Here is a 21434-nt window from a genome sequence, read left to right as displayed (position 1 = left end):
CGGTGCTGATTTCCACCTCTTAGCAAATACTCAGGTTATTTTATGTTGATTTGGTTCTTGAATGCTTGGCCTTCTGCTGACAGGTTGGTGTGAATTAACGCTCAGTGGGAAATGCTCCACAAACATCTCAAAAGTTTGTCAAGTGGAGAAAAAAAAGATTTTGGTTTCTTTTAATGTTTCCCAGGAGGACATTTGATCCGTCATGAACGTGTTTCCAGCATTAACAGAAGAAATGTTGGAGCGGGGTCAAAGTGCGCTGACAGTTTGCTCCAGATGGACCTTGGACATGAATCAGGACTTGCTTCTGTCAGCCTGACATTAATTCACAATGTGCTTTCAGGAGGAGATGAATGAGGCCGATTTGTTGAAGGAATAAATTTTTGCAGAGCAGTTTGAGCCCAAACTCTGACCCGTTTTAGGCCTCAAAGCAGATCCTGCTGAGGAGCAGCAATGAATGCCTCAGTTCTCGTTCTCTTCCGCTAAATCAGTGAAATTCAAGCCAAAAATACTGCGGTTGCAGCGTCTCCTCAGAAAGAAACAGTGACAGTTCTAATTTCCTGCTTGCTGCAGACCAGAAGAGGCCGTACTGTGAGGAGAGGAGGAGGAGAAACTCTGTTAATTCATGGCTGATAAAGACTCAGAGATGAGCTGCTTGGTTTGAATGTCACATAAAACTCTTTGTTTCTCTGGGTTTTATCACTCAGCTTGTCTGGTATTAGAATTAGGGAATTTCATCCATTAACTTAATTTTTGGTTTGTAAAAATTTTATTTTAGGAAAATCTGGAATTTTTTTCCCATAGTTTCCAGTGATTTAATCTTGTTTGACATCTTCTGTTTATTTGGACTTTGAATCAAAAGGATAAAGTCGAAATATTGAGAAAATCAAGTTGGACTTTTATGAGAACTCCTACACAAAAAATAACAAATGCAAAGAAATGTTGAGAATCTAGGGAAGTTATCAAATTAGTATCAATTTATTATCAGTATCAGGTCTTTGAAGCGACTGTACAAACAGCTGAGTCTATTTTGAAGAAAAATCACGACCCGGTCACGTCGGATCTCAATAACTAGAAGCTTTTTTCTCATTAAAACTATTTTCTCTCTCTTTAATTTTAAGATGTTCTGATAAAATTTCGGTTTCTTCTGCTAATATTATGTCTATAATCCCGTAATTTAACTAAAATTATTGCAGTTTTAGTTGGTGCCACTATCATTTTAAAGATATTAACAAGTGATTCCAGAGGTCATCAAAGGTCAACCAGCCAGGCCACATTTACAAAAATCAAGTGAAATATGGAGTCAATCAACCAATCAATCAATCAAGTTTATTTGCAATGCACATTTCAGCAACTAGGCAGTTCAAAGTGCTTTACATCATAAAAACACAAAAATAAAAAGTCATAGGAAACTCCACAAACTTTTATGCTACATTTGTGCAACAAAAAATGTTTAATTTTTAAGATTTAAAGAAAAAAGTTTTAATTGATCACCAGAGATCAACTTGTCCTCTCTGGCCACATTTACAAAATCAAACAAAATTGATATAAATTAATTTTACTACATCTATGCTAGTTTGTGCATCCAAAGGGGCATTGATTTTATGTAAAATAAACTTTTTTTTAGCTTTACATCATGTTATAATGTTATTTTCTCATTCAAAACACACTTGGAGTGACGCTTTGATTATTTCATGCATGTTTGATGAATCCTTTAATCTCCATGGCAACCACTCAGCTGTGCAAAAAGCCTGGGTGGCCCTAGCCCCGCCTTCGAGGCGCTGCTCCTCTTCAGGGCTGCAGTTTCCAAACTTTCACCTCACAGAGCAGCCTTCCCCCATTCAGCTCCTTCAGACTAGCCAGGAGCAATTAGCAAAAATCTGCTGGAACATCTGCCGATCTTGTTGTAGGAGCTACTCCTCACTGAAACGCTGGCAAAAACATTGTTAAAGGGTTAATAGAGGAGCCATGTTGTGACTCTGAAGAATTTGAACTAATATGACAACATTTAATTTCCCTTTGGGATCAATTCAAGTATTTTTGAATTTTGAAATTGAATGACTTCCTGAAGGCGGAGTTTTAGAAAGAGGAGGAGTTTTTAAAGCGACAGCCTCAATTCCAAGGTGCTAAACCAGGAAGTAGAATTTCTTTTGTCATATTTGATATATATAGTATCTTTAGGTAACACATGATCATGGAAAATGCATCAATTTTTTTTTTTTTAAGTTTCCAGAGGTCACCAGAGATCAACATTAAGTTAATTTAGCTAGAATATTTGACTTGAGACCAAATTTGTGATTTTATAAATATGGGGCAGGGGGGGACTGGTTGACCTTTGATCTCTGGAAACATTCATATTTATAAAATAATAGCAGCACAAACAAAAATCGTTGCTGCACAAAAAGTTTGACACCAATTTTGTTTGATTTGAAGACGTTGTGTGTGGATGGCGTTACCTGCCACCACACTGTTTGCCACATATATGCATGAAATGCGCCAAAGGAATGCGGCCCTGTGTGAGTTGGAGAGGCAGTGTGTACTTACCCTGCGCGTTGTTTTTACTGCGACCCAGCCAGCCGTTTGTTCCGAGGCACAGACTGGGCTCTGTGTGGAGCTGCAGGGTCTGGCCGACTCGCCTCCCCCTCAGTCGCCCCTTCAGGCTTCTGTTTTTCCTGTGTGTCTGCTCCGCTCACTGATTCAGGGTTTTGTTTGGCTTTTAGTGGTGTTGGAGGGTTGGGGGGCTCTGTTCAGGCTTTCTAACACCATCACAGGGCGTTTCGGCCCGGTCCGCTGCACCGGATCTGAGGGAGCACCCCTGAGCCAATTAAAAGCTGGAGAAATGGCTGCTGTCCATCTCGCTCCCCCGCCGCCGCCAAACCGCCTCATGGCTTTGATCTTTGCACGCCAAACGGAGAACGAGAGCCAGAACAGTTTACCCTCTCTGCTCACGGAGCAACACACGGCTTGCCCAATTATTACAATCTGACTTCAAGATTTCTGGCTAATCTGCAGAAAATAGACAAACTTTACTCTTTCTCTTTGCCTACTGTTAGAGAGAGAAACAAAAAGCCAGACTGCCTGTACTGGTTGTTCTTTCTACCAAAGGTAAGATTTTTCTCTCTTGATCAGTGGCCATTTTGTTGATCAATAGCGGAGTTCCCCAAGGCTTAATACTCGGCCCATTATTATCTTTAGTATCTTTTAGGAATTTTTCACTTTCAATTTTGTTACAGATACAAATCATGCTTTTTTAAGTGACTGATGTTCTAGAGAAGTGGATTATAAATGGGAATGTTTTTCAAAAACAGTATTTGTGTTTGTGTGGCTATGATTTTTGTGTTATAGTTACCTAAAAGAATTAATAAACTTCTTATCACTTTTATCGTTATCACAAAATATTGTGATGAAACCTTAAGACTTTATCGCTTCACCCTATTTGGAAGCAACTTTTGGCGCCTGACCTATAACCCTGGACTCAAATGTAAAATTTATCTTAATGTTATTTTTTCAGTTAAAAAAACAATGCAAAATTTTAGGGATTCATCTATTGCAGTTTTCTGATCAATCATTGACCTTTAAGAAGCCTGACCTGCCAATTATGATATTGGCCAACACTGATTGTGTGAAAAGTTGCTAAATGTAGCTTTCTAAGGCTGCGTTCACGCTGCAGCCTGAAGTGACCCAATTACGATTCTTCGTCCATTCAGATTTTTTTTGCTGTGGCCGTTCACACTTCCAAATATTTGCGACCTGTATGTGATCTCCAGTGTGAACTGCAAACGATCTGAAAGTGTCCCGCATGCACAATAGAGGGCGCAATAACATCAGCGTGTCCAGAGTTTTGCCAGCCGCCATAAAGAAGAAGTGCTCAGTGTTTGTGGAAGTGAACATGGATGCTAACGGTGGAGCATAGCTTACGATTTTGAAGTTGTTGTCCGACTGGAGCCAGCACAGTAATGGCTTAACCTCTGAAAGCCTCAAAACAGCAGAACAAACTTCTGTAGTGACCTGGTCAAAGTCTAGACTTTAATTTGATTGAGATGTTGTGGCTCTTCATGATGGTATAACACTGTAATGTGGTTCAATAAAAGCAAATCCCCAAAGAATTTTCCATTTTCCTAATCATGTCATATTTCTGTTCTTCTTTCTCCTCAGGACCTCCTCGGGTTTCGGACCAGGGTCACCCACAGACAAACGGCCCGTTTGGGAAGCGCCATCAAGCTGCCGTGTCCCGTGGAAGCAGACCCGCCGCCCTTCATCCGGTGGACCAAAGACGGACGCATCATCCACAGCGGCTGGATTCGCTTCCGCGTGCTTCGGATGGGCCTGAAGATCAAGGAGGTGGAGGCCGACGACGCCGGGACCTTCAACTGCCAGGCGACTAACGGCTTCGGCAGCGTCAACGTCAACTACACCCTGATCATTATCGGTGGGTACGCGCCCTAACCGTGCTTTCACACCACGGTGTTCGGTTTACATTCACACCAAACCCTGTTTGGTTCAGTTTAGCCAAACTCTGGTTGGTCTGTCGAGAACAATGTTCTCCATGGGCCGGTTGTGCCTGACTGTATTGATGAAAACCATTAACAAAGTGTTAAGATAAATACGTGGCAGTCGCCGCATTCAATAAGTGCTAATTACAATTAAATAATATTTAACATCTTTTCACATTGATCGGTCCCTTCCAGATTTTTAAAAAATTGTTTTTGTGATTTTTTACAATCCAAATGACAGATTTTGCAGTGCTAATTTGGGAATATTTGCAATATCTGCAAACGTATGACATTAAGAATGTCTTAAAATTATGAGAAAAAGTTTTTTTAATGAGAAAAAGCTTGAATAAATAATTTTTTTGTTGTTTTTCATGTTTAAGTTCTCATAAAATTAGAACGTAATTCTCCTAACATTAACACTTTACTCTCGTATCACGACGACTGTATTCTTGTAACATTAAGACGTTATTCTTGTAATTAAAAAGATCAGAAAATATCTTAGTCTGACCCTTATATTTTGTCGTACAGTTGACCTGAATTCAAAGTTCAAATAAATAGAAGCTGTAAAACGTGATGGCAGGATGCGCTGACATCACTCTGAAGTATGGAATCCCATTGGTGGAAAAAATCCAATTTTTCAAAAAATTAATTCTTCAAAAACCGAAAAATTCAATTAATGGATGAAATTGGTGTATTGCCCAGCTGTAGTGATAAGGAGGTAAACAGGTTTTCTGATTCGTTTGGGTTGTTTAAAATGTAACAAATGTTTAAGCAATAAATCAATTTAATCGCCTGATAAATTAAAACAAGTTCAATAATTTTAGTTTGCTTAATTTATTGTTTTTTCTTTCTATCAAAAACTGGACGACAAAAGTCTTCAGACTGGTGTTTTGGTCTCAACTAGCCATTTTCTGAATGACAATTTTAATTACAGGGACTCCATAATTCAATTTATTTGTTGTTTTGTTTATTTTGTATATTTAATGTCATTTTAAATTTAATAACATTATATTTAATTACCATTTGGGATCAATAAAATATTTTTGAATTGAATTAAATTGGAATGTCTTGTAGTTCCAGTGTTAAATGCTCTCTAGAATTTAAAGTTTATTGAAATATATGAATGCAATCTTGCATTATTATGCCATTACCATTACATTACTTGATAAACAATATTACTGTTTATCACAATAACTAATGGGACAATTTATTGTCCAGCAAAATTCATCATGACATTCCTACAAATGTTGCAATTCTGTTCCCAATCGACCCGAGTCTACCGGACTAAAAGGAAGAGTTCTGGTTCTGACCTGCGACATCATTTCCCTGCAGAGCGTGCCGCTGGTTAAAGACATCATCATTCAGATTTCTGGCGCTTTACCGCCTGATCCCCTCGCCTCTGCCTGCGTTGCAGCTCTTTACCTCGCTCTGTCCAAAGTCAACAGCAGCCTGGGATATTGTTTCATGCTGCTTCATCCTCTGTGACTCAGTTGGATCTTGAGCTCTTCCTTTTCCCCAGGCTGCCTGTGTGCAGGAGGTCCACAATAAGAACCACATTCAGTGTTAAAGTGCCGGTTTGCCTCAGAGCTCTGCGCAGGGCTTCCAGGATTAGAGACGCTCTGACCCAGTCTGGGTACAGTGCATTTCCTCTTCACCGGGGCGCAGCACGATGAATGAGTGGAGTGGAGCGTGAAGGCTGTGTTTAGTCTAATTACTCTAAGATGCCTAATTAGCCCCAGAGTCTGCTGTATCTCACAGGAGGAGTTTCACCCCGACCTCGTGACGGCTGTGCATCAGAGGAAACGCAGAAAACGCCGGTTGATGCAGCGCGGCGTGCACAGAGCACGGTTTAAGCAAGTTCAAAGCCTGGGTGTCAGCTGATTGTGTTTAAATTAGAGGCTGAAGATGTTGGAGCACAGCCATCTGTAATGCCAGGGTTGCCAACAGAGCTCTGCTAAACAGTATCAGACATCGCCCTTTGGGTTTTTACGTTACAGATACCCGTTCACTCAGTCTCGGAGCAGTTCTTGTTTTAAATAAAAATGAACCCTGAGTGGAGAGGCGTTGCTGAAATCTTTGGATGATGAGAGAACAGAAATATGGTTGTTTCTATAGGGTTGAAATGATTAATCGTGATTAATTGCAAAGTTTCCCCAGAAAACTTGCTTAGTCCTGTGGTTGGGCGCCAGGACGTCATTCATCCAGCAGCCACATATTTTTGAGTCAAATTTTTTTTAAAGTTGACAGAAAATTTGATAATATCACTTGATAATTATGTGTTATTGGAAGATTGGAAGATTAATACATGAACACCAAGTATAAAGTCTTAAAAATGCATTTTAAAAAGTCTTAAATAAACAATGTTTAGCCTGGTGGGGGCACAAGTAAAGCGTGGTGGCCCTCCAGGCTTATAATATACTGGGGTAAAGCCTGATAATTGATTATTGAAATAATCGTCAACTAATGTAGTAATCAACTAATTGCCAAAAAACGCTATATGCTGAAAGAACAACACACTCAGAAAAGTTATTAAGCAATAACGCTACAAAAAATGTATACATTTTGCCTTTAAGATAAAAAAACTTACTTTTCTATATATGGTCTAACTAAATCTTCTCAAATGGCAGCTTTAGCTTCACCCGGTTCAAATTCTGTTAAAAAATCTATTAAGAACCTTTTGCTATCTAATCAATTATGAAAATAATCAATAGATCAGCCGTACACTGATGGTAATTTGAGCAGAAAGGGTTCAGCTTTTCACAGTGTTAAGAGTATTTTTTTTAGCTACAGATGCGTCTCTTGCTACATGGGAGTAATATGTTGTTGCATTTTAGGCAATAAAAATGTTTCATTTTTATTTAAAAGAAGGATTAAATTGTTAGTTTGCATATTTTAAAAACTCAAATGAAAAATCTGCAAAATGTGCCTAGTTTTGTATTCGATTAATTGTCAGAATCGTTTATCGATTAATCATCAGAATCTATTAATCTATAAGTGAAATAATCGTTAGTTGCAGCTCTAGTTTAGGCTTCGCATCCACATGGATTTAGTGTCCTGGTAGACCGAAAATTATAATTTTTTAAACCTGGTTCCAAAGTGGATTACATTCCAGGAAGCAGGTTTTCGTGGCGAGCCGTGTCTTCATTACACCGTCAACATCGAAGTCCTGATGTCACTCTCACAAATAACAGACATGCCGACGTTCGGCAGAGTTGCCAGATCTGATTCATAGTTTTCAGCCCAAACACAATGTAAAACTTTCCCAACTCCAAATAAAATCATCCCAAATCTGAACCTGGAGGTGAGCAGTCAGTCCGACCCGGCTACGTTTGTAGCTCTTCTCACACTCTACGGTTTTCTTAGGAATGAGCTGCATCACATATTTAATCTGAAGACCTGCTGAGAAAATCAGTTCTTCTGATTTTCATCAGGAGGGTTTTTGCCCTTTATGGAGTTGTATCGAAGCTTTCTGGCTTCCCTCTCAATCCAGATTTTCTCTGCTGTAATTCCTCCTCTTCCTCATGTGGCGAAGAGCGAAAAGAGAGACCAAACACACGCTGCTGTTTTCAATGCCAGATATGATTTCCGATTGATTTATTTATCTCATTTTCTTTTCTAAAAAAGAAATTACAAAGGAGAGAAAACATTTTCGAAAAGAGGCTTTTATTTTAATCTTTGATCATAAGAATATATTCAAAATATTAGCAGAATAAAGATGCAATTTTAATAGAAAAACATTAAAATTGTGAGAATAAGTAGTTTTGAGTTGGGTGATATGAATTTTATTGCAATATTTTGGGGTACTATTGTGATAACATTAAAGATTAAAAATCTATTTAATATTTTTTAGAAAACCGTATGACTAAAATTCAACAGCTTTCATAGAACCACAAAAACAAAAGATTCCCATTTTAAATAGGTTTCTTCAGGATGTCATTTACTTAAAATAGTGATTTATGTCTTTTAACGTCACAGAGTAACCACATTTAATCATATTTTCAAATTTGCTGATAGTTATTGACACTGTAGTGGATTAAACAGTAGAGAAAATAACATTTCAGATCATACTGTGTGAGTTTTGTTTTATTTAACAAAAATAGCTGAAATTGTCACAACAATAAATCAAAATTCTTATCATGTTTAGAAATTTTTCACAATAAATGATAAACGATACGATAAATGCCCACTCCTAATTTTGGGTAAAAATGTTTTTAGAGTTAACAAAATCTGAAATTTTTTGTTCTTTCTTTGAAGGCCGAATCTTTGAAATAGATTCGGCCTTAACTCAGTTGTTTCAAAGTCCTGATACTGATGATAATTTGATTCTGATACGTTAAAAGATGAAGTGTTTCCTCAGCTGCAAACCCGATACCAAAGTAGAACCTAAAAAGATGCTCAAGATGCTTTGGTAGTTCTCATAAAACTGCAACTTCATTCCCCTGAGATTACAAAAGTTATAGTTCGAAATAACAAAAACTGAAACTGAGAAAACATTTTTGTCAACAAAAATGAATACAAACGGTAATTAATGTGGAAAAACTATTACAAGAACTATATCTTACATTTATGGAACAAACACACTGAAATCATAGATAAATTGTTTGTTTTTGTGTTCATGAATCTATTTATTAGCCTTTTGAACTGATATGAAATTGATATTTTTTCCCAATACAAGAAATTTATGTCAGCTGTCGCCAAATTACGGTACTCAATATTCCTCCTTGCGGTGTTTATGCTAGTCCGCAAAATGGCGACAGCAAACGTTGGGAGAAAACGCCAGAAAACACCAGTTCAACAATAATCAAACACATTTTTTGATAATGGTGTCATCTGTTGAGTATTTACTACCCAAATGTTGTGTATATAATCACAATACAATACTTTGACCTTTTTTAATTCTGCACTTAAAAATGAACCAAAGTATGAAAAAACTAAAATTACCCAACTAAAAGTAAGCAATATTTAATTAATAATAACTAATAAAAGCTAGCAAACACACTCTAAAAACTAAATCTGACTAATTTAGACAAACAAAAAGACACAACATTATTAAACTACACCATAATGAAAAACCCAAAATTATTAGAACCCTGCTCTGCAGTACATCATCCCTGCAGACATAAACATTACCTCCAGTCTTGTAAATGTTAATATGACAATCCCATGCTAAAGCTGAGATAAAACCTGCTGGGACTTAATCTGCAGAGGACACAGGAGTCGCTGCATGCTCTGGACGGGGTCCTTGGGGGCTGATGGGACCAGTTGTCAGGACTCCCCATCCAAACAGGGCCCAAACAGCCAGCTGGAGGGATTGAGGAGGCGCCGTGTTGCGCTGATGGACCAGATTCCTCAGATAGCTCTTGGGAGGACAGATGGGAAGAAAGAAATCTCTCTAGAACAGAACATGCCCCCCGCCCCGTCTCCTCACCGTCCTCTTTCAGTTCTCTGCTGGTTCTGTTTGCAAAGGAATGCTCTTGAAGCGCTGCCAGGTTCCAGTCGTCCTGACCCACTGCAGCTCTTCTCTTTGTGAGTCAAAAGAAACAACAAAGCGGCGTGATGGATGATGGTTGATGGATGCTGCGCAGGGAGTCGGCTACCCCTCATTTACACAACTTCAAATAAATAAACTCCTCTCAGATCTTCTGGAGAAACATACTGGCAGGCAGCTAAATTAATTAGCTGAGTTAATGGAAAGTTTTGCTCATGATAATTGCACACTGGCAGGATTCTGACAATGAGGCCCTGTAATCTGATTAAAACGCACCGCTGCAAAAATAAATGAGAGTCGATAAGCCAGCAGCTGAAGCAGGATGACGGACATGAGAGCAGAAACAGAAATCTGAGGCTCGGAGATAAATCAATTTTACTGATTAATCAAATTTGAATTATTAATCGAATTGTATTGATTAATCAGATTTTACTGATTGATTTGTTGGGGAAAATGTAGATTTTTTTTCACTAGTTCACTCCTTGTGTTTCTATATTTCTTGTTTGACAATTGTGTTTTGCAGATTCGATTTGTTTGTTGTCTGAATATTAGGTCCAGACTGTGGGTTTTTAGTTAATTAGCAGAAAAAGTCATAATATTACAAGAATCAAAGACTTAATAGGGTTATGATAGTTTGGGGTTTTCATTATAGTTTAGTTTTATTTTGTTGTGACATTTTGCTTGTCTAATTTAGTTAATTTTAATTAGTTTTAAAGTGTGTTTGCTAGTTTTTATATCAGTTATTACTAGTTAAATAGTGTTAGTTTTTATTAGTGATTTTAGTTTTTTCATACTTTGGTTAATTTCTAGGTGAATAATTCAAAAAGGTCAAAGTGTTGTATAGTGATTAGTGTATATCGATTGGTCAATGAATACTCAACAGAAGATACCATTTTCAGAAAATGTATTCACGTGTTTTCTCCCAACGTTTGCTGTCGCCATTTTGCAGATTAGCATAATCTGTCAGCTGTCCACAGTTAAAATCTAGCTTTAACTGTAAAACTAGATAAAAATCTAGTTCTCCTGTTGGCTCTCGTGAAGCTTTTTTAAAAAAATTTTGCTCCCATCTGGAGTAAAACATCCAGATGTTCGCATGTGTTAGCTATTTTTAGGTGATGCAAGGCCGCAGTGCTGAGCTTTCTCTGGACTGTCACATAAACCCGAAAGGGCTGCAACCAGCGACTATTTTAGTTATCAATTAATCGATTCTTCTGACGATTAATCGATTAGATACAATGTTGTTTTTCTATCGTAAACGCAAATCATATGTACATTTTATTACAGTTTTGACCTAATTACTGCTCTGAGTGTGTTCTTCTTTCATCAAATTGCCTGTTTTTGAGTCTGTATACTCCAGTTAACGATTAATCGATTACTAAATTAGATGATGATTATATCAATAATTGATTCATCACAATTAATCCAATTAATCGTTTCAGTCCTAATGCCCAGCCATCCCCGGAGCCCACTCTGATATAAAAATCCCTCCTCTGGCTCGTTCTTGTGCCTCAGCCAGCAGAAAGCGTGTGTGGTGGAACCGTTTCCTGCGGCTGGTTTTGTGAATGAAGTGAGAAAAGATGGCGTCAGACCACAAACACTGCAGGGACATCATGAATGAATTTGAGTTGGATCAAAATTGCCTTTTAACAAACTTGAAGTTTTCAGCCTCAGAATAGGTTGCATTTGGATCCAGATTTTTGTAATGTTTACTGGTGTATGTGGTGAGCACCAGCACCTCAGAGCTGACCTTTCGTCTACTTCAACTGCTCTGCTTCACGTCACAAGAGGATTGCAGGACTTTAACAACTACCGGATGGAGGCAGGACTATGCCTGTCAAAAAAGCCAATTAAACTAAAAAATGTATAAATTATCAGTTTTATAATTCTTCTTTTCCACTTTGCAAGTGATTATTACCAGTCGTTTAGAAGGCCAGTAAGATTCTATAAATGTTGCAGATAGATATTTACCTTGACTCAAATTGATTACACATAATCAGTGAATATATTTATTTTATAATGGCTTACTAACTCGCTTTAATTATGAATTAATCGATTATTTAAATAATCGTCAACTAATTTAGTAACCGATTAATTGTTAACTGGAGTGCACAGACTCAGAAAAGGCCAACTGCTGAAAGAACAACACATTCTGAGACTGTAATTCAGCCAAAACTGTACAAATATATACATACTGTATATATACATACTGTATATATTCCATTTAAGATTAAAACAACTTAAAAATGTTTTCCTCAGAACTTCACAAGTGGTTTTCACCTTCACCCAATTCAAATTTTGTACAGAAAAAAAAATCTTATGCACCTTTTGCTACCTATTCATTAATTGGTTAATAGAAAAAACAGTCAAAAGATTAGTGCACTGTGTTAGGTCAGGCAGAAAGGATTGAACTTTTCACATGTTGATGTTAGAACTATATTTCAGCTGCAGATGCATCTTTTGCTACAAATGATCAAGCTGTTCACTAAATTCCATTTTAGGCAATAAAACTTATTTTCTTATTTATTAAGGAAACATTTTTTTGCATCTCTTAATGTATTTTTAATATTGTATAAAAAAATGTAAGTGGCTAAATGAAAAATGTGACAAATATGGCAATTTTTTTTATCTGAGTAATTGGTTAACCATCAGATTAATCAACGATTATATTGATTAATCGATATAATTGATTACTCAAATAGTTGACGATTAGTTCCGTAATCGATTCAACACAGTTTATCCGATTAATCGTTTCAGTCCTAATCCCCAACCATTTCCTACTTGGGGATTGATCATTAATCAATTCTGTTGATTAATCATCAGATTAATCTGATTAATAATTGATTACTAAAATAATCGTTACTTGCAGCTGTACATAACAAAGTTTTTGATAAGTCTTAATCAATTAGTTTTCTGCTTATGTCTCACACTAAAATTCATTCAGGCTTAGAGTGTGAGAAATGAGCAGAAAACTCCTTGCTTCTTTTATTTGTGATAAAAATCAGCTAAATTAACACACTAAATTAATCTCTGAAACAGCTAAATGTATATGTTTGGCCTCAAAACGTTCCCACCTCTGCAGCTTTCTGAGCCTGCATTGTGCCAAAACAATAGTGGCACGGGATAGCTTTAACGGCTCAGATGCATAAAGAGCGTCATTGTTCCCTAAAATCACCAAAAAGCAGAGAGGAAACAAATTCAATGAAAAAAAACTGAAGTCAGAAAGAAAACCCCAGGCAGTGCGGGACCAGGATCTGTTTGGATTGGGAAGTTCAGGAACCGGCAGGAATGTGGAGAGCCCAAGTGAGCAAGAGGGAAATATTTCTTTGGTTATTATCGTTGGCCAGTTAAAGCCCCTCCAAATAGCCATGACATCATGGCTGGGATCGGTGCTGCAGGGGACAAACAAAGGAGGGCCTGTACCTAGAGAACCCAGGAGAGCTCCGACGGTTTCAGGGTTCTCAGAGGGAGGCAGAGCGGCGGGGGTTAGAAGTCACATCTGGCCTCTTTACCTGACCCAATCAAACCAAGAGGAGGGAATAAAGTGAGTCAGACTCGATGCGGCAGAATCCAGCAGAGCCAGAAATTAAAATCAGTCACAGAAGGTAGAAATAGTTACGTTGAGTCGCAATGAATACATTCGCTTATTTTTTTTATTTTATTTTAAGAATGCATTGGTTAGAAAAGCTGACTGTGGATGTACCTTCTGCTTAATGTCTCTGTCTGCAGAGCATCGAATGTGGATGAAGTTTCAGTCATTATAACGTCTTTAAGCCCGGTCTTAGCTGGGCTGCATGATGTCAGCCAGTGACTAAACTCCAGCTGTCCGCTCTAACAGGGCTTAATAAAAAACGATCATATTACTTCCAAATGCAGCAGAGTGTGACCCCAGCATGCAGCCTGCGCAGAGAGTCTTAAAACTCATTTCTAGGCCAGTTTGACTCTGTAGCAGTAACAGGGTCAGATGTTAAAAGTGCTGCTTGTTTTTGACTTATTATGCTTCCTTAAACATGTTAAGATTATCCTATGGGCTACAAAAAAAAATTTCATCACATTTATGGCACAAAATCATTCTTAGATAATGACATTTTAGTCTGGTAAATTATTTTAGCTCCTCTTAGAATGAGCTGTTTTAGGGCGTCTTGTCACTTTAAATCCAAATAAGCTGCTGGTGGCCACGCCCCCCAACTCAACGTTTATACTCAAAATGGCCGCAAACAAATGCTTAATTGTACAACTATACATAACAAGAATGCAGAAAGTCGTTTCTAAATAGTAAGTCAAAAGCAAAATACTTGCCACATGCTGGAATGCCTGCTGGGGTTGCTAGGCAACAGGGCTGGGCTCTTCTGCGGTTGCTAGGTAACATAGAATGTAACTCAACATTCAGAATGTTTTCAAAACTGCTTCTTTTCCATTCACTAAAAAACACTAACTTATTGCCAAAAGAACAACCGAGTGGTTTTTGTTAAGCTTCTGGACTGTTTTTAGAAGCAGCTGAGACACAAATAAAAGCATAAAAACACAAAGAAAGAAGTGAATTTTGCATAATAGGTCTCACATTTAAGTTATAAAAACTGTATTCAGTTTTTGATAATGTAGAAATAAAGGCCTTTTCCTGTCATGTAGTCGTGCGCTGACATATTTCTATTCCTTTTGTGTCTGCAGATGACCCTCGCTCTGATAATTCAGGACCAGCGAACGGAGCAGAACCAGAACCAGGTGGTGACAAATTGGGTAAGAACTCCAAGTCTAATGTCCTGCTTTTAACAAACCGCACTGTCTTGCAAACTTCTCCACATTTTGTCAATTTCCAACCACAGACTATAATGTGTTTTATCTGGATTTTACGCGATAAACCGACACAAAGGGGCTTACGTACGTGTGACGTTTAAGGAAAATCATTCTATACACGGCCGTTTTCATTTGCTTTACTAATAGAAATCTGAACATTGTGGAATGTATTTTACTCTGATAGCCCCAATGAAAATCAATTGCCTTCAGAATTAAGCTAAATTAGTAAAACTAATCTATTTACCAACCTATTTCCGATCATATTGTCAGTTTTGATTTTTTTTTTTACTTAACATCATTAACTGAAATTCATCATGACAACAATTAATAAACATTTTTACAATAAATCCTAAAAAATATGATAAATGCCCACCCAATTATTTCCTCTCAATCTTTGGATATTCAAACTAAATATTTCCCCCTGGCAGCTCGTCCTCGCTTCACGCAGCCGGAGAAGATGAGGCGCAGGGTGATAGCGTGTCCCGTGGGCAGCACGGTGCGCCTCAAGTGTTCAGCCAGCGGAAACCCTCGGCCGGACATCGTGTGGCTGAAGGACGACCGGCCCCTGACTGAGCAGGAAGTCGGCGAGGGCCGCCAGAGGAAGTGGACTCTGAGTCTGAAGAATGTGGTGCCGGAGCACAGCGGCAAATACACCTGCAGGGTCTCCAACCGGGCTGGGGAGATCAACGCCACGTACAAGGTCGAAGTCATCCGTGAGTATCAACCAAACCAGCTGTAGTCATTCATAGAAGAAAAGCTGCTCCAGGGTCATGATACTGCCACCACCATGTTTCAGTAGACAGGTGAGGAGTAGGTGATGTGCAGTGTTTAGGCGTGCCACAGTAACAAATTTCACTGGACGATAAATTGTCCTAGAACTTACAGCGATTAACAATAATATTGTTGCTTTGAGACCATTTTCAGGTAATAATGCAAGAACACATTCTCAAAGATCAATAAGCTTAAAACTGGAACCAGAAGACATTTTAAATATCCTAAATAAATAAACAAAACAATAAATAAAACGAATTAAGTCTCTGTAAACAAAATTATCCTTCAAAGCAATTTGAGACCAAAGCACCAGACTGAAGAGATTTATCATCCAGTTTTTGGTAATAAAAATAAATAAATAAAAGAGAGAAAAACCGTAAATTATACAAATGGACATTATTGAGTTTGTTATAACTTATTGTGTGATTAATTGATTTATTGATTATTGTGACAGATCTAGCAGTATCAGATCAGAAAGTTTGATTTTGATGTTATCTGACTTTGACTGCAGCTAACGATTATTTTAGTTTTCAATTATTTGATCAATTATTCGAATTTTAAAAAGTTGCACATTATACCAATTTTTCATTTCACCACTTTCACTTATTTTATTCAGTATTGGAGATACGCAAGAAAATGCAAATAATTAAATTCCATTTTTAAACAAGAAAACATTTTATTACCTGAAATACAATAACGTAGCATTCCATTGGTTGATCATTTGTAGCAAAGGATGCATCTGCATTTAAAAAATACGTCTAACTTCAACCCTTTCTGTTGATTTAACATCAATACAGCGTAGCGCTGACCTGTTGACTATTTCTGATTAATAATTAGACAACAATAGCTGCTTAATAGAAGGTTTTGTTTGCGTAATTTGAACTGGGTGAAACTAAAACTGTTACCTGAGGAGTTTTGGTTAAAACATGTTTACAAAGAATGTTTTTCTGTCTTAAATGCAAAATGTATCCAAAAAAAAATTCACATCCTTGGCTTGATTACTGCTGTGAATATGTTGTTTTTTCAGCATATTGCCTTTTTTGAGTCTGTACACTAGTTAGCGATTAATCAATTACTAAATTAGTTGATGATTATTTCGATAATCTATTCATCTGATTAATCGTTTCAGCCCAAGTGTAAATACTTTCACAAAGCGCTCGTAGCTGCAGGAAATAGACTCAAATTGGCACCACCGCAGGTCTGCGTCTGCAGACAAACCTTCTCTCCTTCACTGCAGTCAGATTGTGATCAGCAGGTCTGGATGAATGTTCTCTCAGCAATGAGAAGCACATTGAGGAAGCAGTCAGGAGTGAGGGCTGGTGCCCCACTGTTTGTTCAGGGAGGGGACCATCCAGCCAATCTGGAGCTGATTAGAGCCCAGCTGTCTGCCAGAGCCCCCTCCAACCCCCCGAGAGCGCAGCGCTGTACAACCAGGAGCACGGAGAGGAAGCTAATCACACATACTTCTTGTGTTACATGTGCTGTTCCTGCCTCTCTCTCAATTACAAGCTCTTACCTTTAGGCTACTTTGGACGAGGAATGCAAGTTATCGATTCATGAGTTGATTGTTGTGAGGAGTTAAAACTGTGTTTTTCACTATTAAAATAAAAAAGTATGAAAATCATTTGCTAAACAAATAGAATGAGGTTTGATTGTTTTTCTTTTATGAGTTGTCTACTGACTTAGCTGGAACCCCAGTATATGTCTTAGGAAAAATACAGCGGAAAGATTTTTGATGATGCAGTGCTTGTGCTTCTACCTACACTACTTCTTCTTGCCATTGACAGGGGTTTAAATATAATTTATCTGTTTCTGTATTAGTTTTGTTTTGTGTGTTTTGTTGTTTTTTTTATTTAAATTTTTTTCTTTATTTTCTGTCTGGGAGAGTTGAAAAATGACCAAAAAATAAACAAACTTATATCTAATTGATCAACTAGCGATTAATGGATAAGAGGGCAGACTGTCTTTCCATAACATAAAGTATTTTTTTAAAATATAATTACATGGTAAATATATTTAAATTTTGCCCTTACTGTACACTATTTTATTCCTTATTGGTGTCTTTTTATACATTTGATATTCTATCTTTGTGTGAGTGTATTTAATCGTATTGCCTGTCACTTTGCTGCTGTTGTACAGCAATTTTCCGATTGTGTGACAAAAAAGGACATTTCTATTCTTTTAGCTTACAACAGCCCTCAAAATCTACCGTGCTTATTGGCATCATGTTCCCTCTGCTTTTCTATTGCCACATCTTCGCCTTCAGTAATTATTTAATAAAAACGCTATTAATGTGGTGACTTGATGAGCTTGTTGCGTCTTTATATTTCAAAACAGAACCGCATAAAGCGCATTTTATATCCCACCGGACTCTGTTTGGACCATTTCTTTTATCCGTTCTAGTTTGTCCGCCATCTTTTCTTATGTATCAAGGGCTCTGCTTAAAGACGACTAGCGGCGCCCTCTGTTGGATGGCGGCCAAACTACAACACTAAAAGAAAGTCTACTCTAAACGGACGTTATTAGCTAATCGATCGGAATTAAATTTAAACTAATTAAAACGTTAATCGACGATAAATTATTTGCGTCCCTACTTTAGACTAAAACAATGTTTGTGACGGTTCTTTTCGTTGCGTCTGTGCAGAAAGGACGAGCTCCAAACCGGTTCTGACGGGGACGCACCCGGTAAACACCACGGTGGACTACGGGGGCACCACGTCCCTCCAGTGCAAAGTGCGCAGCGACGTGAAGCCGGTCATCCAGTGGCTAAAGCGCGTGGAGTCCCACGAGGAGAGCCGCTACAACTCTACCATCGAGGTGGGGGACCACAGGTTTGTGGTGCTGCCCACCGGGGAGGTGTGGTCCCGGCCCGACGGCTCCTACCTCAACAAGCTGCTCATTACCCGCGCCAAGGAGGACGACGCCGGCATGTACATCTGCTTAGGCGCCAACACCATGGGATACAGCTTCCGCAGCGCCTTCCTGACGGTGCTGCCAGGTGAGGGCCGAGATGCTGCTCCATTACTGGGCTGCTTTAGGGCGGTAAATTTCCACCCAAAAAGCTTTTAAAAATGTTATCTTGATCTTAGAAATGTTCTAGAAAACTGTACTTGTACATGTCTGAGCCTGAAAAGTTGTTTTTTGGGGGTTTTTTTTTTTTTTTAGAAAAACCTCAGAGTCGAATAAAATTCTAAACCTCCCCAAAAAACTTACCTGTAAATTTCTGAGCTTGAAAAGCTTAAAATTTGTGAGAAAAGCTCCAAAATTTTTAGATTAGCCACAGAAATTTTCTAGAAAGAACTTGGAAATTTCTGATTTCCAAAAGTCAAAGATTTGTGGAAGAAAAGAGAAATTTTGAGATTAAGCTAAAAAAGAAAAATGTAGAAAAAAAACCTGGAAAATTACTGAGCTCTAAAATTAGCAAGAAAATACTCTGAAATTTATCAGATTTTTTTTTTAGAATAAATATTAATCTCAAAATTAGGATTTGTTAAAAAACCTCAGAGATTTTGAGATTCTCATATTGTCTAGGAAAAAAACCATTGAAATTTCTGAACTAAAAAACTTAAAATTTGTGAGAAAATAACTCAGAAAATTGCTAGAAAAAACAATGAACTTTCAGATTCAAAAGGAAAAAATTTTTACTTTTTTAAATTTCCAAAAGTTGAAAATGTTCTTCTTCCAAAGCAGATCAGTTCACTTATGAGTGTTAGAAGTAAAATGAACTGCCAGTGGAAGTAGCAATTTTTTTTAATCAATATTAAGGAATTATTAACTTATAAGAAAATTGTATTTCTTGCTGAAAAGTTAGTTATAATTTAGTTTTATCTGTAATAAAATATTTACACCTGAAACTAGATCAAAAATACCTTGTAAGATTCTGTGTTTTTGCAGTGTAAGCATGAAATTCACACCTCAGGCAGATTTTAGTTCAAAGTAATCTGTGTTTTTCTGAGGAATTTGAATCTGACACTGAATCTGTGGAGGGAGTTAAATATTACGGTAGTTCTTATGTAATATTGAGGCATTATAATGTCATATGTAAATGTTCTAAACCAACACCTGCAATATTTAAGCAGCCATTTATTCATGAGTTCATGAATCAGGTTGTGATCTTCCGTATTTATGTTTCCTCCCTTTGCAGACACGAAGCCGCCCGTGTCCCTGCTCCCGTCCAACACCAGCTCCCTCCCCTGGCCCGTCATCATCGGCATCCCGGCTGGAATAGTCTTCATCTTCGCCACGGTCCTGCTGTGGTTCTGCCAGAGCAGGAAGCACTGCCCGCCTCCCAGCAGCGCGCCGACGCAGAGCTCCCACCGCGCGCCGTACCGAGAGCGGGACCGGGGCTGCCCGGCGCCGTCCTCCAGCCCGGATAAAGACTGCCTGAACTACGAGGACTACCTGGCCCAGCAGCAGCTGCTCCTCAGCCAGGCCGGACCCAGCGTCCCGCCCAAAATCTATCCCCAAAATCTACACGGACATCCACACGCACACCCACTCCCACGTGGACGGGAAGGTGCACCAGCACCAGCACATCCATTTTCAGTGTTAGCCTGAACTGCCATCCTTCTTTCCAGAACGCTTGCTTGGAAAACCCAGAAAAGTGTGTGTTACCCAACAAAACTTCCACATTCTGGTGCTTTTTCTACCTGTTAGAAGCTCACACCACTTTTACGCCGACTTTGGGTTTTCCTAAACGGATATTTGGGTCCGACGAGCGCGGAGGATGCAAACAAAAAGGGTACTAAAGGTTCACAGAAGGGCTGGTTTAAAGCTCCAACTCAGGTTGTGTTTGTTAAAGATGCATTTGTTAGGAATGCTGACCACTACCGTTCTCCATCCCACTCCCACTGTTAGCTGTTTATGGCATTCAGACGTTGCCAAAGACTGCAAAGGGTGGAAGGATTGTGTTCCCACCCTCCATGTAAACTGTTCTGGTCCTCTGTAATCTTTATTATTTAACTTTCTTTCTGTAGGTTCCCATTATTAGACTTTAGCATGTTGGGACGAACCGGCAGAGACCACCTCCTTATCCAACAACAGTTTATTAAGCTGTAGTCAGAATATTTAATTTATTTTCTTAAAAATGTATCAAAGGTTTATTTTTCAGAGTAAGTCATTTTTCGTATCTATGTAATATTAATAAAGTATACCGTTTGTGTATTGTACCCTTTGATTTCATCATTTTAAACCAATTTATGCTCATATGTAGGCATTTTCTGTATGTAATTTTTCTTTTTTGTTCATTTTTCTTGGACGTTTTGAACGTTTATTTGAGCCTCAATCTTTGCTAAAGAACAGCCCAAGCGTTTTTTTTAAATTATTTTTTAAAAGCAGTTTCTTGGCTGTTAATGTTTCTAGGTGTTCTAGGTTACCTAGCAACCCCAAACGCCCAGCTTCGTTACCTAGCAACCCAAGTAGAGAATCTCCAGCACTTTTGGTCAACTGAAAGGAGCTCAAAAAATGTAATGGAACATATTTTGTAGTCACAAGCTGCAAATATTTTACACCAAGTTAACTGAAAGTTCATTAACTTGAAAATAATTTATTTAATTTTATGGGGGGTTTTGTCAGTTAAATGCATCAAGTCAAATACATTTTAAATATCAAAAAGATATTCAAAATAATTCCTCGAGTGATTCGAGTACCTCTATTATTAAAATTCCTCGAGGAAAATGTATCTGCCTCGAAGCTTCGTTAAGGTTATGTTTTATTATTCAGCGCACCGTGTTCCGGCCGGGCCGTTATTTGCGTTGCGCATCGCTCTCACTTCCGCCTGCGAGTTGTTGACGAAATCTAAGAGTTAGCAGCATAACGTCCAGTTTTCAGGTTCGGCCTGGGAGGATTTTACTGATTACTGATTTTACTGATCATGATTTACGTGATTATGTCTG

At 38.2% G+C, this 21434-nt stretch overlaps 1 protein-coding gene across 1 annotated transcript in view; it reads left to right on the top strand.

Moving 5' to 3' along the window:
• The window catches only part of LOC116709500 (fibroblast growth factor receptor-like 1), a 46560-nt gene extending 25852 nt beyond the window's left edge, over nt 1-20708 (top strand). Inside the window, 7 exon segments of the mRNA XM_032548054.1 lie at nt 4153-4172; nt 4174-4426; nt 14644-14712; nt 15198-15482; nt 18185-18538; nt 19685-20001; nt 20003-20708. Of these exon segments, the coding sequence (XP_032403945.1) occupies nt 4153-4172; nt 4174-4426; nt 14644-14712; nt 15198-15482; nt 18185-18538; nt 19685-20001; nt 20003-20092 (1388 nt within the window). The 3' untranslated portion in view covers nt 20093-20708.
• The last annotated feature ends 726 nt before the right edge of the window (nt 20709-21434 follow it).

The sequence above is a fragment of the Xiphophorus hellerii genome, chromosome 19 (assembly GCF_003331165.1).
Source record: "Xiphophorus hellerii strain 12219 chromosome 19, Xiphophorus_hellerii-4.1, whole genome shotgun sequence".
Classification (NCBI taxonomy): Eukaryota; Metazoa; Chordata; class Actinopteri; order Cyprinodontiformes; family Poeciliidae; genus Xiphophorus; species Xiphophorus hellerii.
Note: the sequence above shows the minus strand (reverse complement) of the source record. Positions and strands in the feature narration are given on the sequence as shown.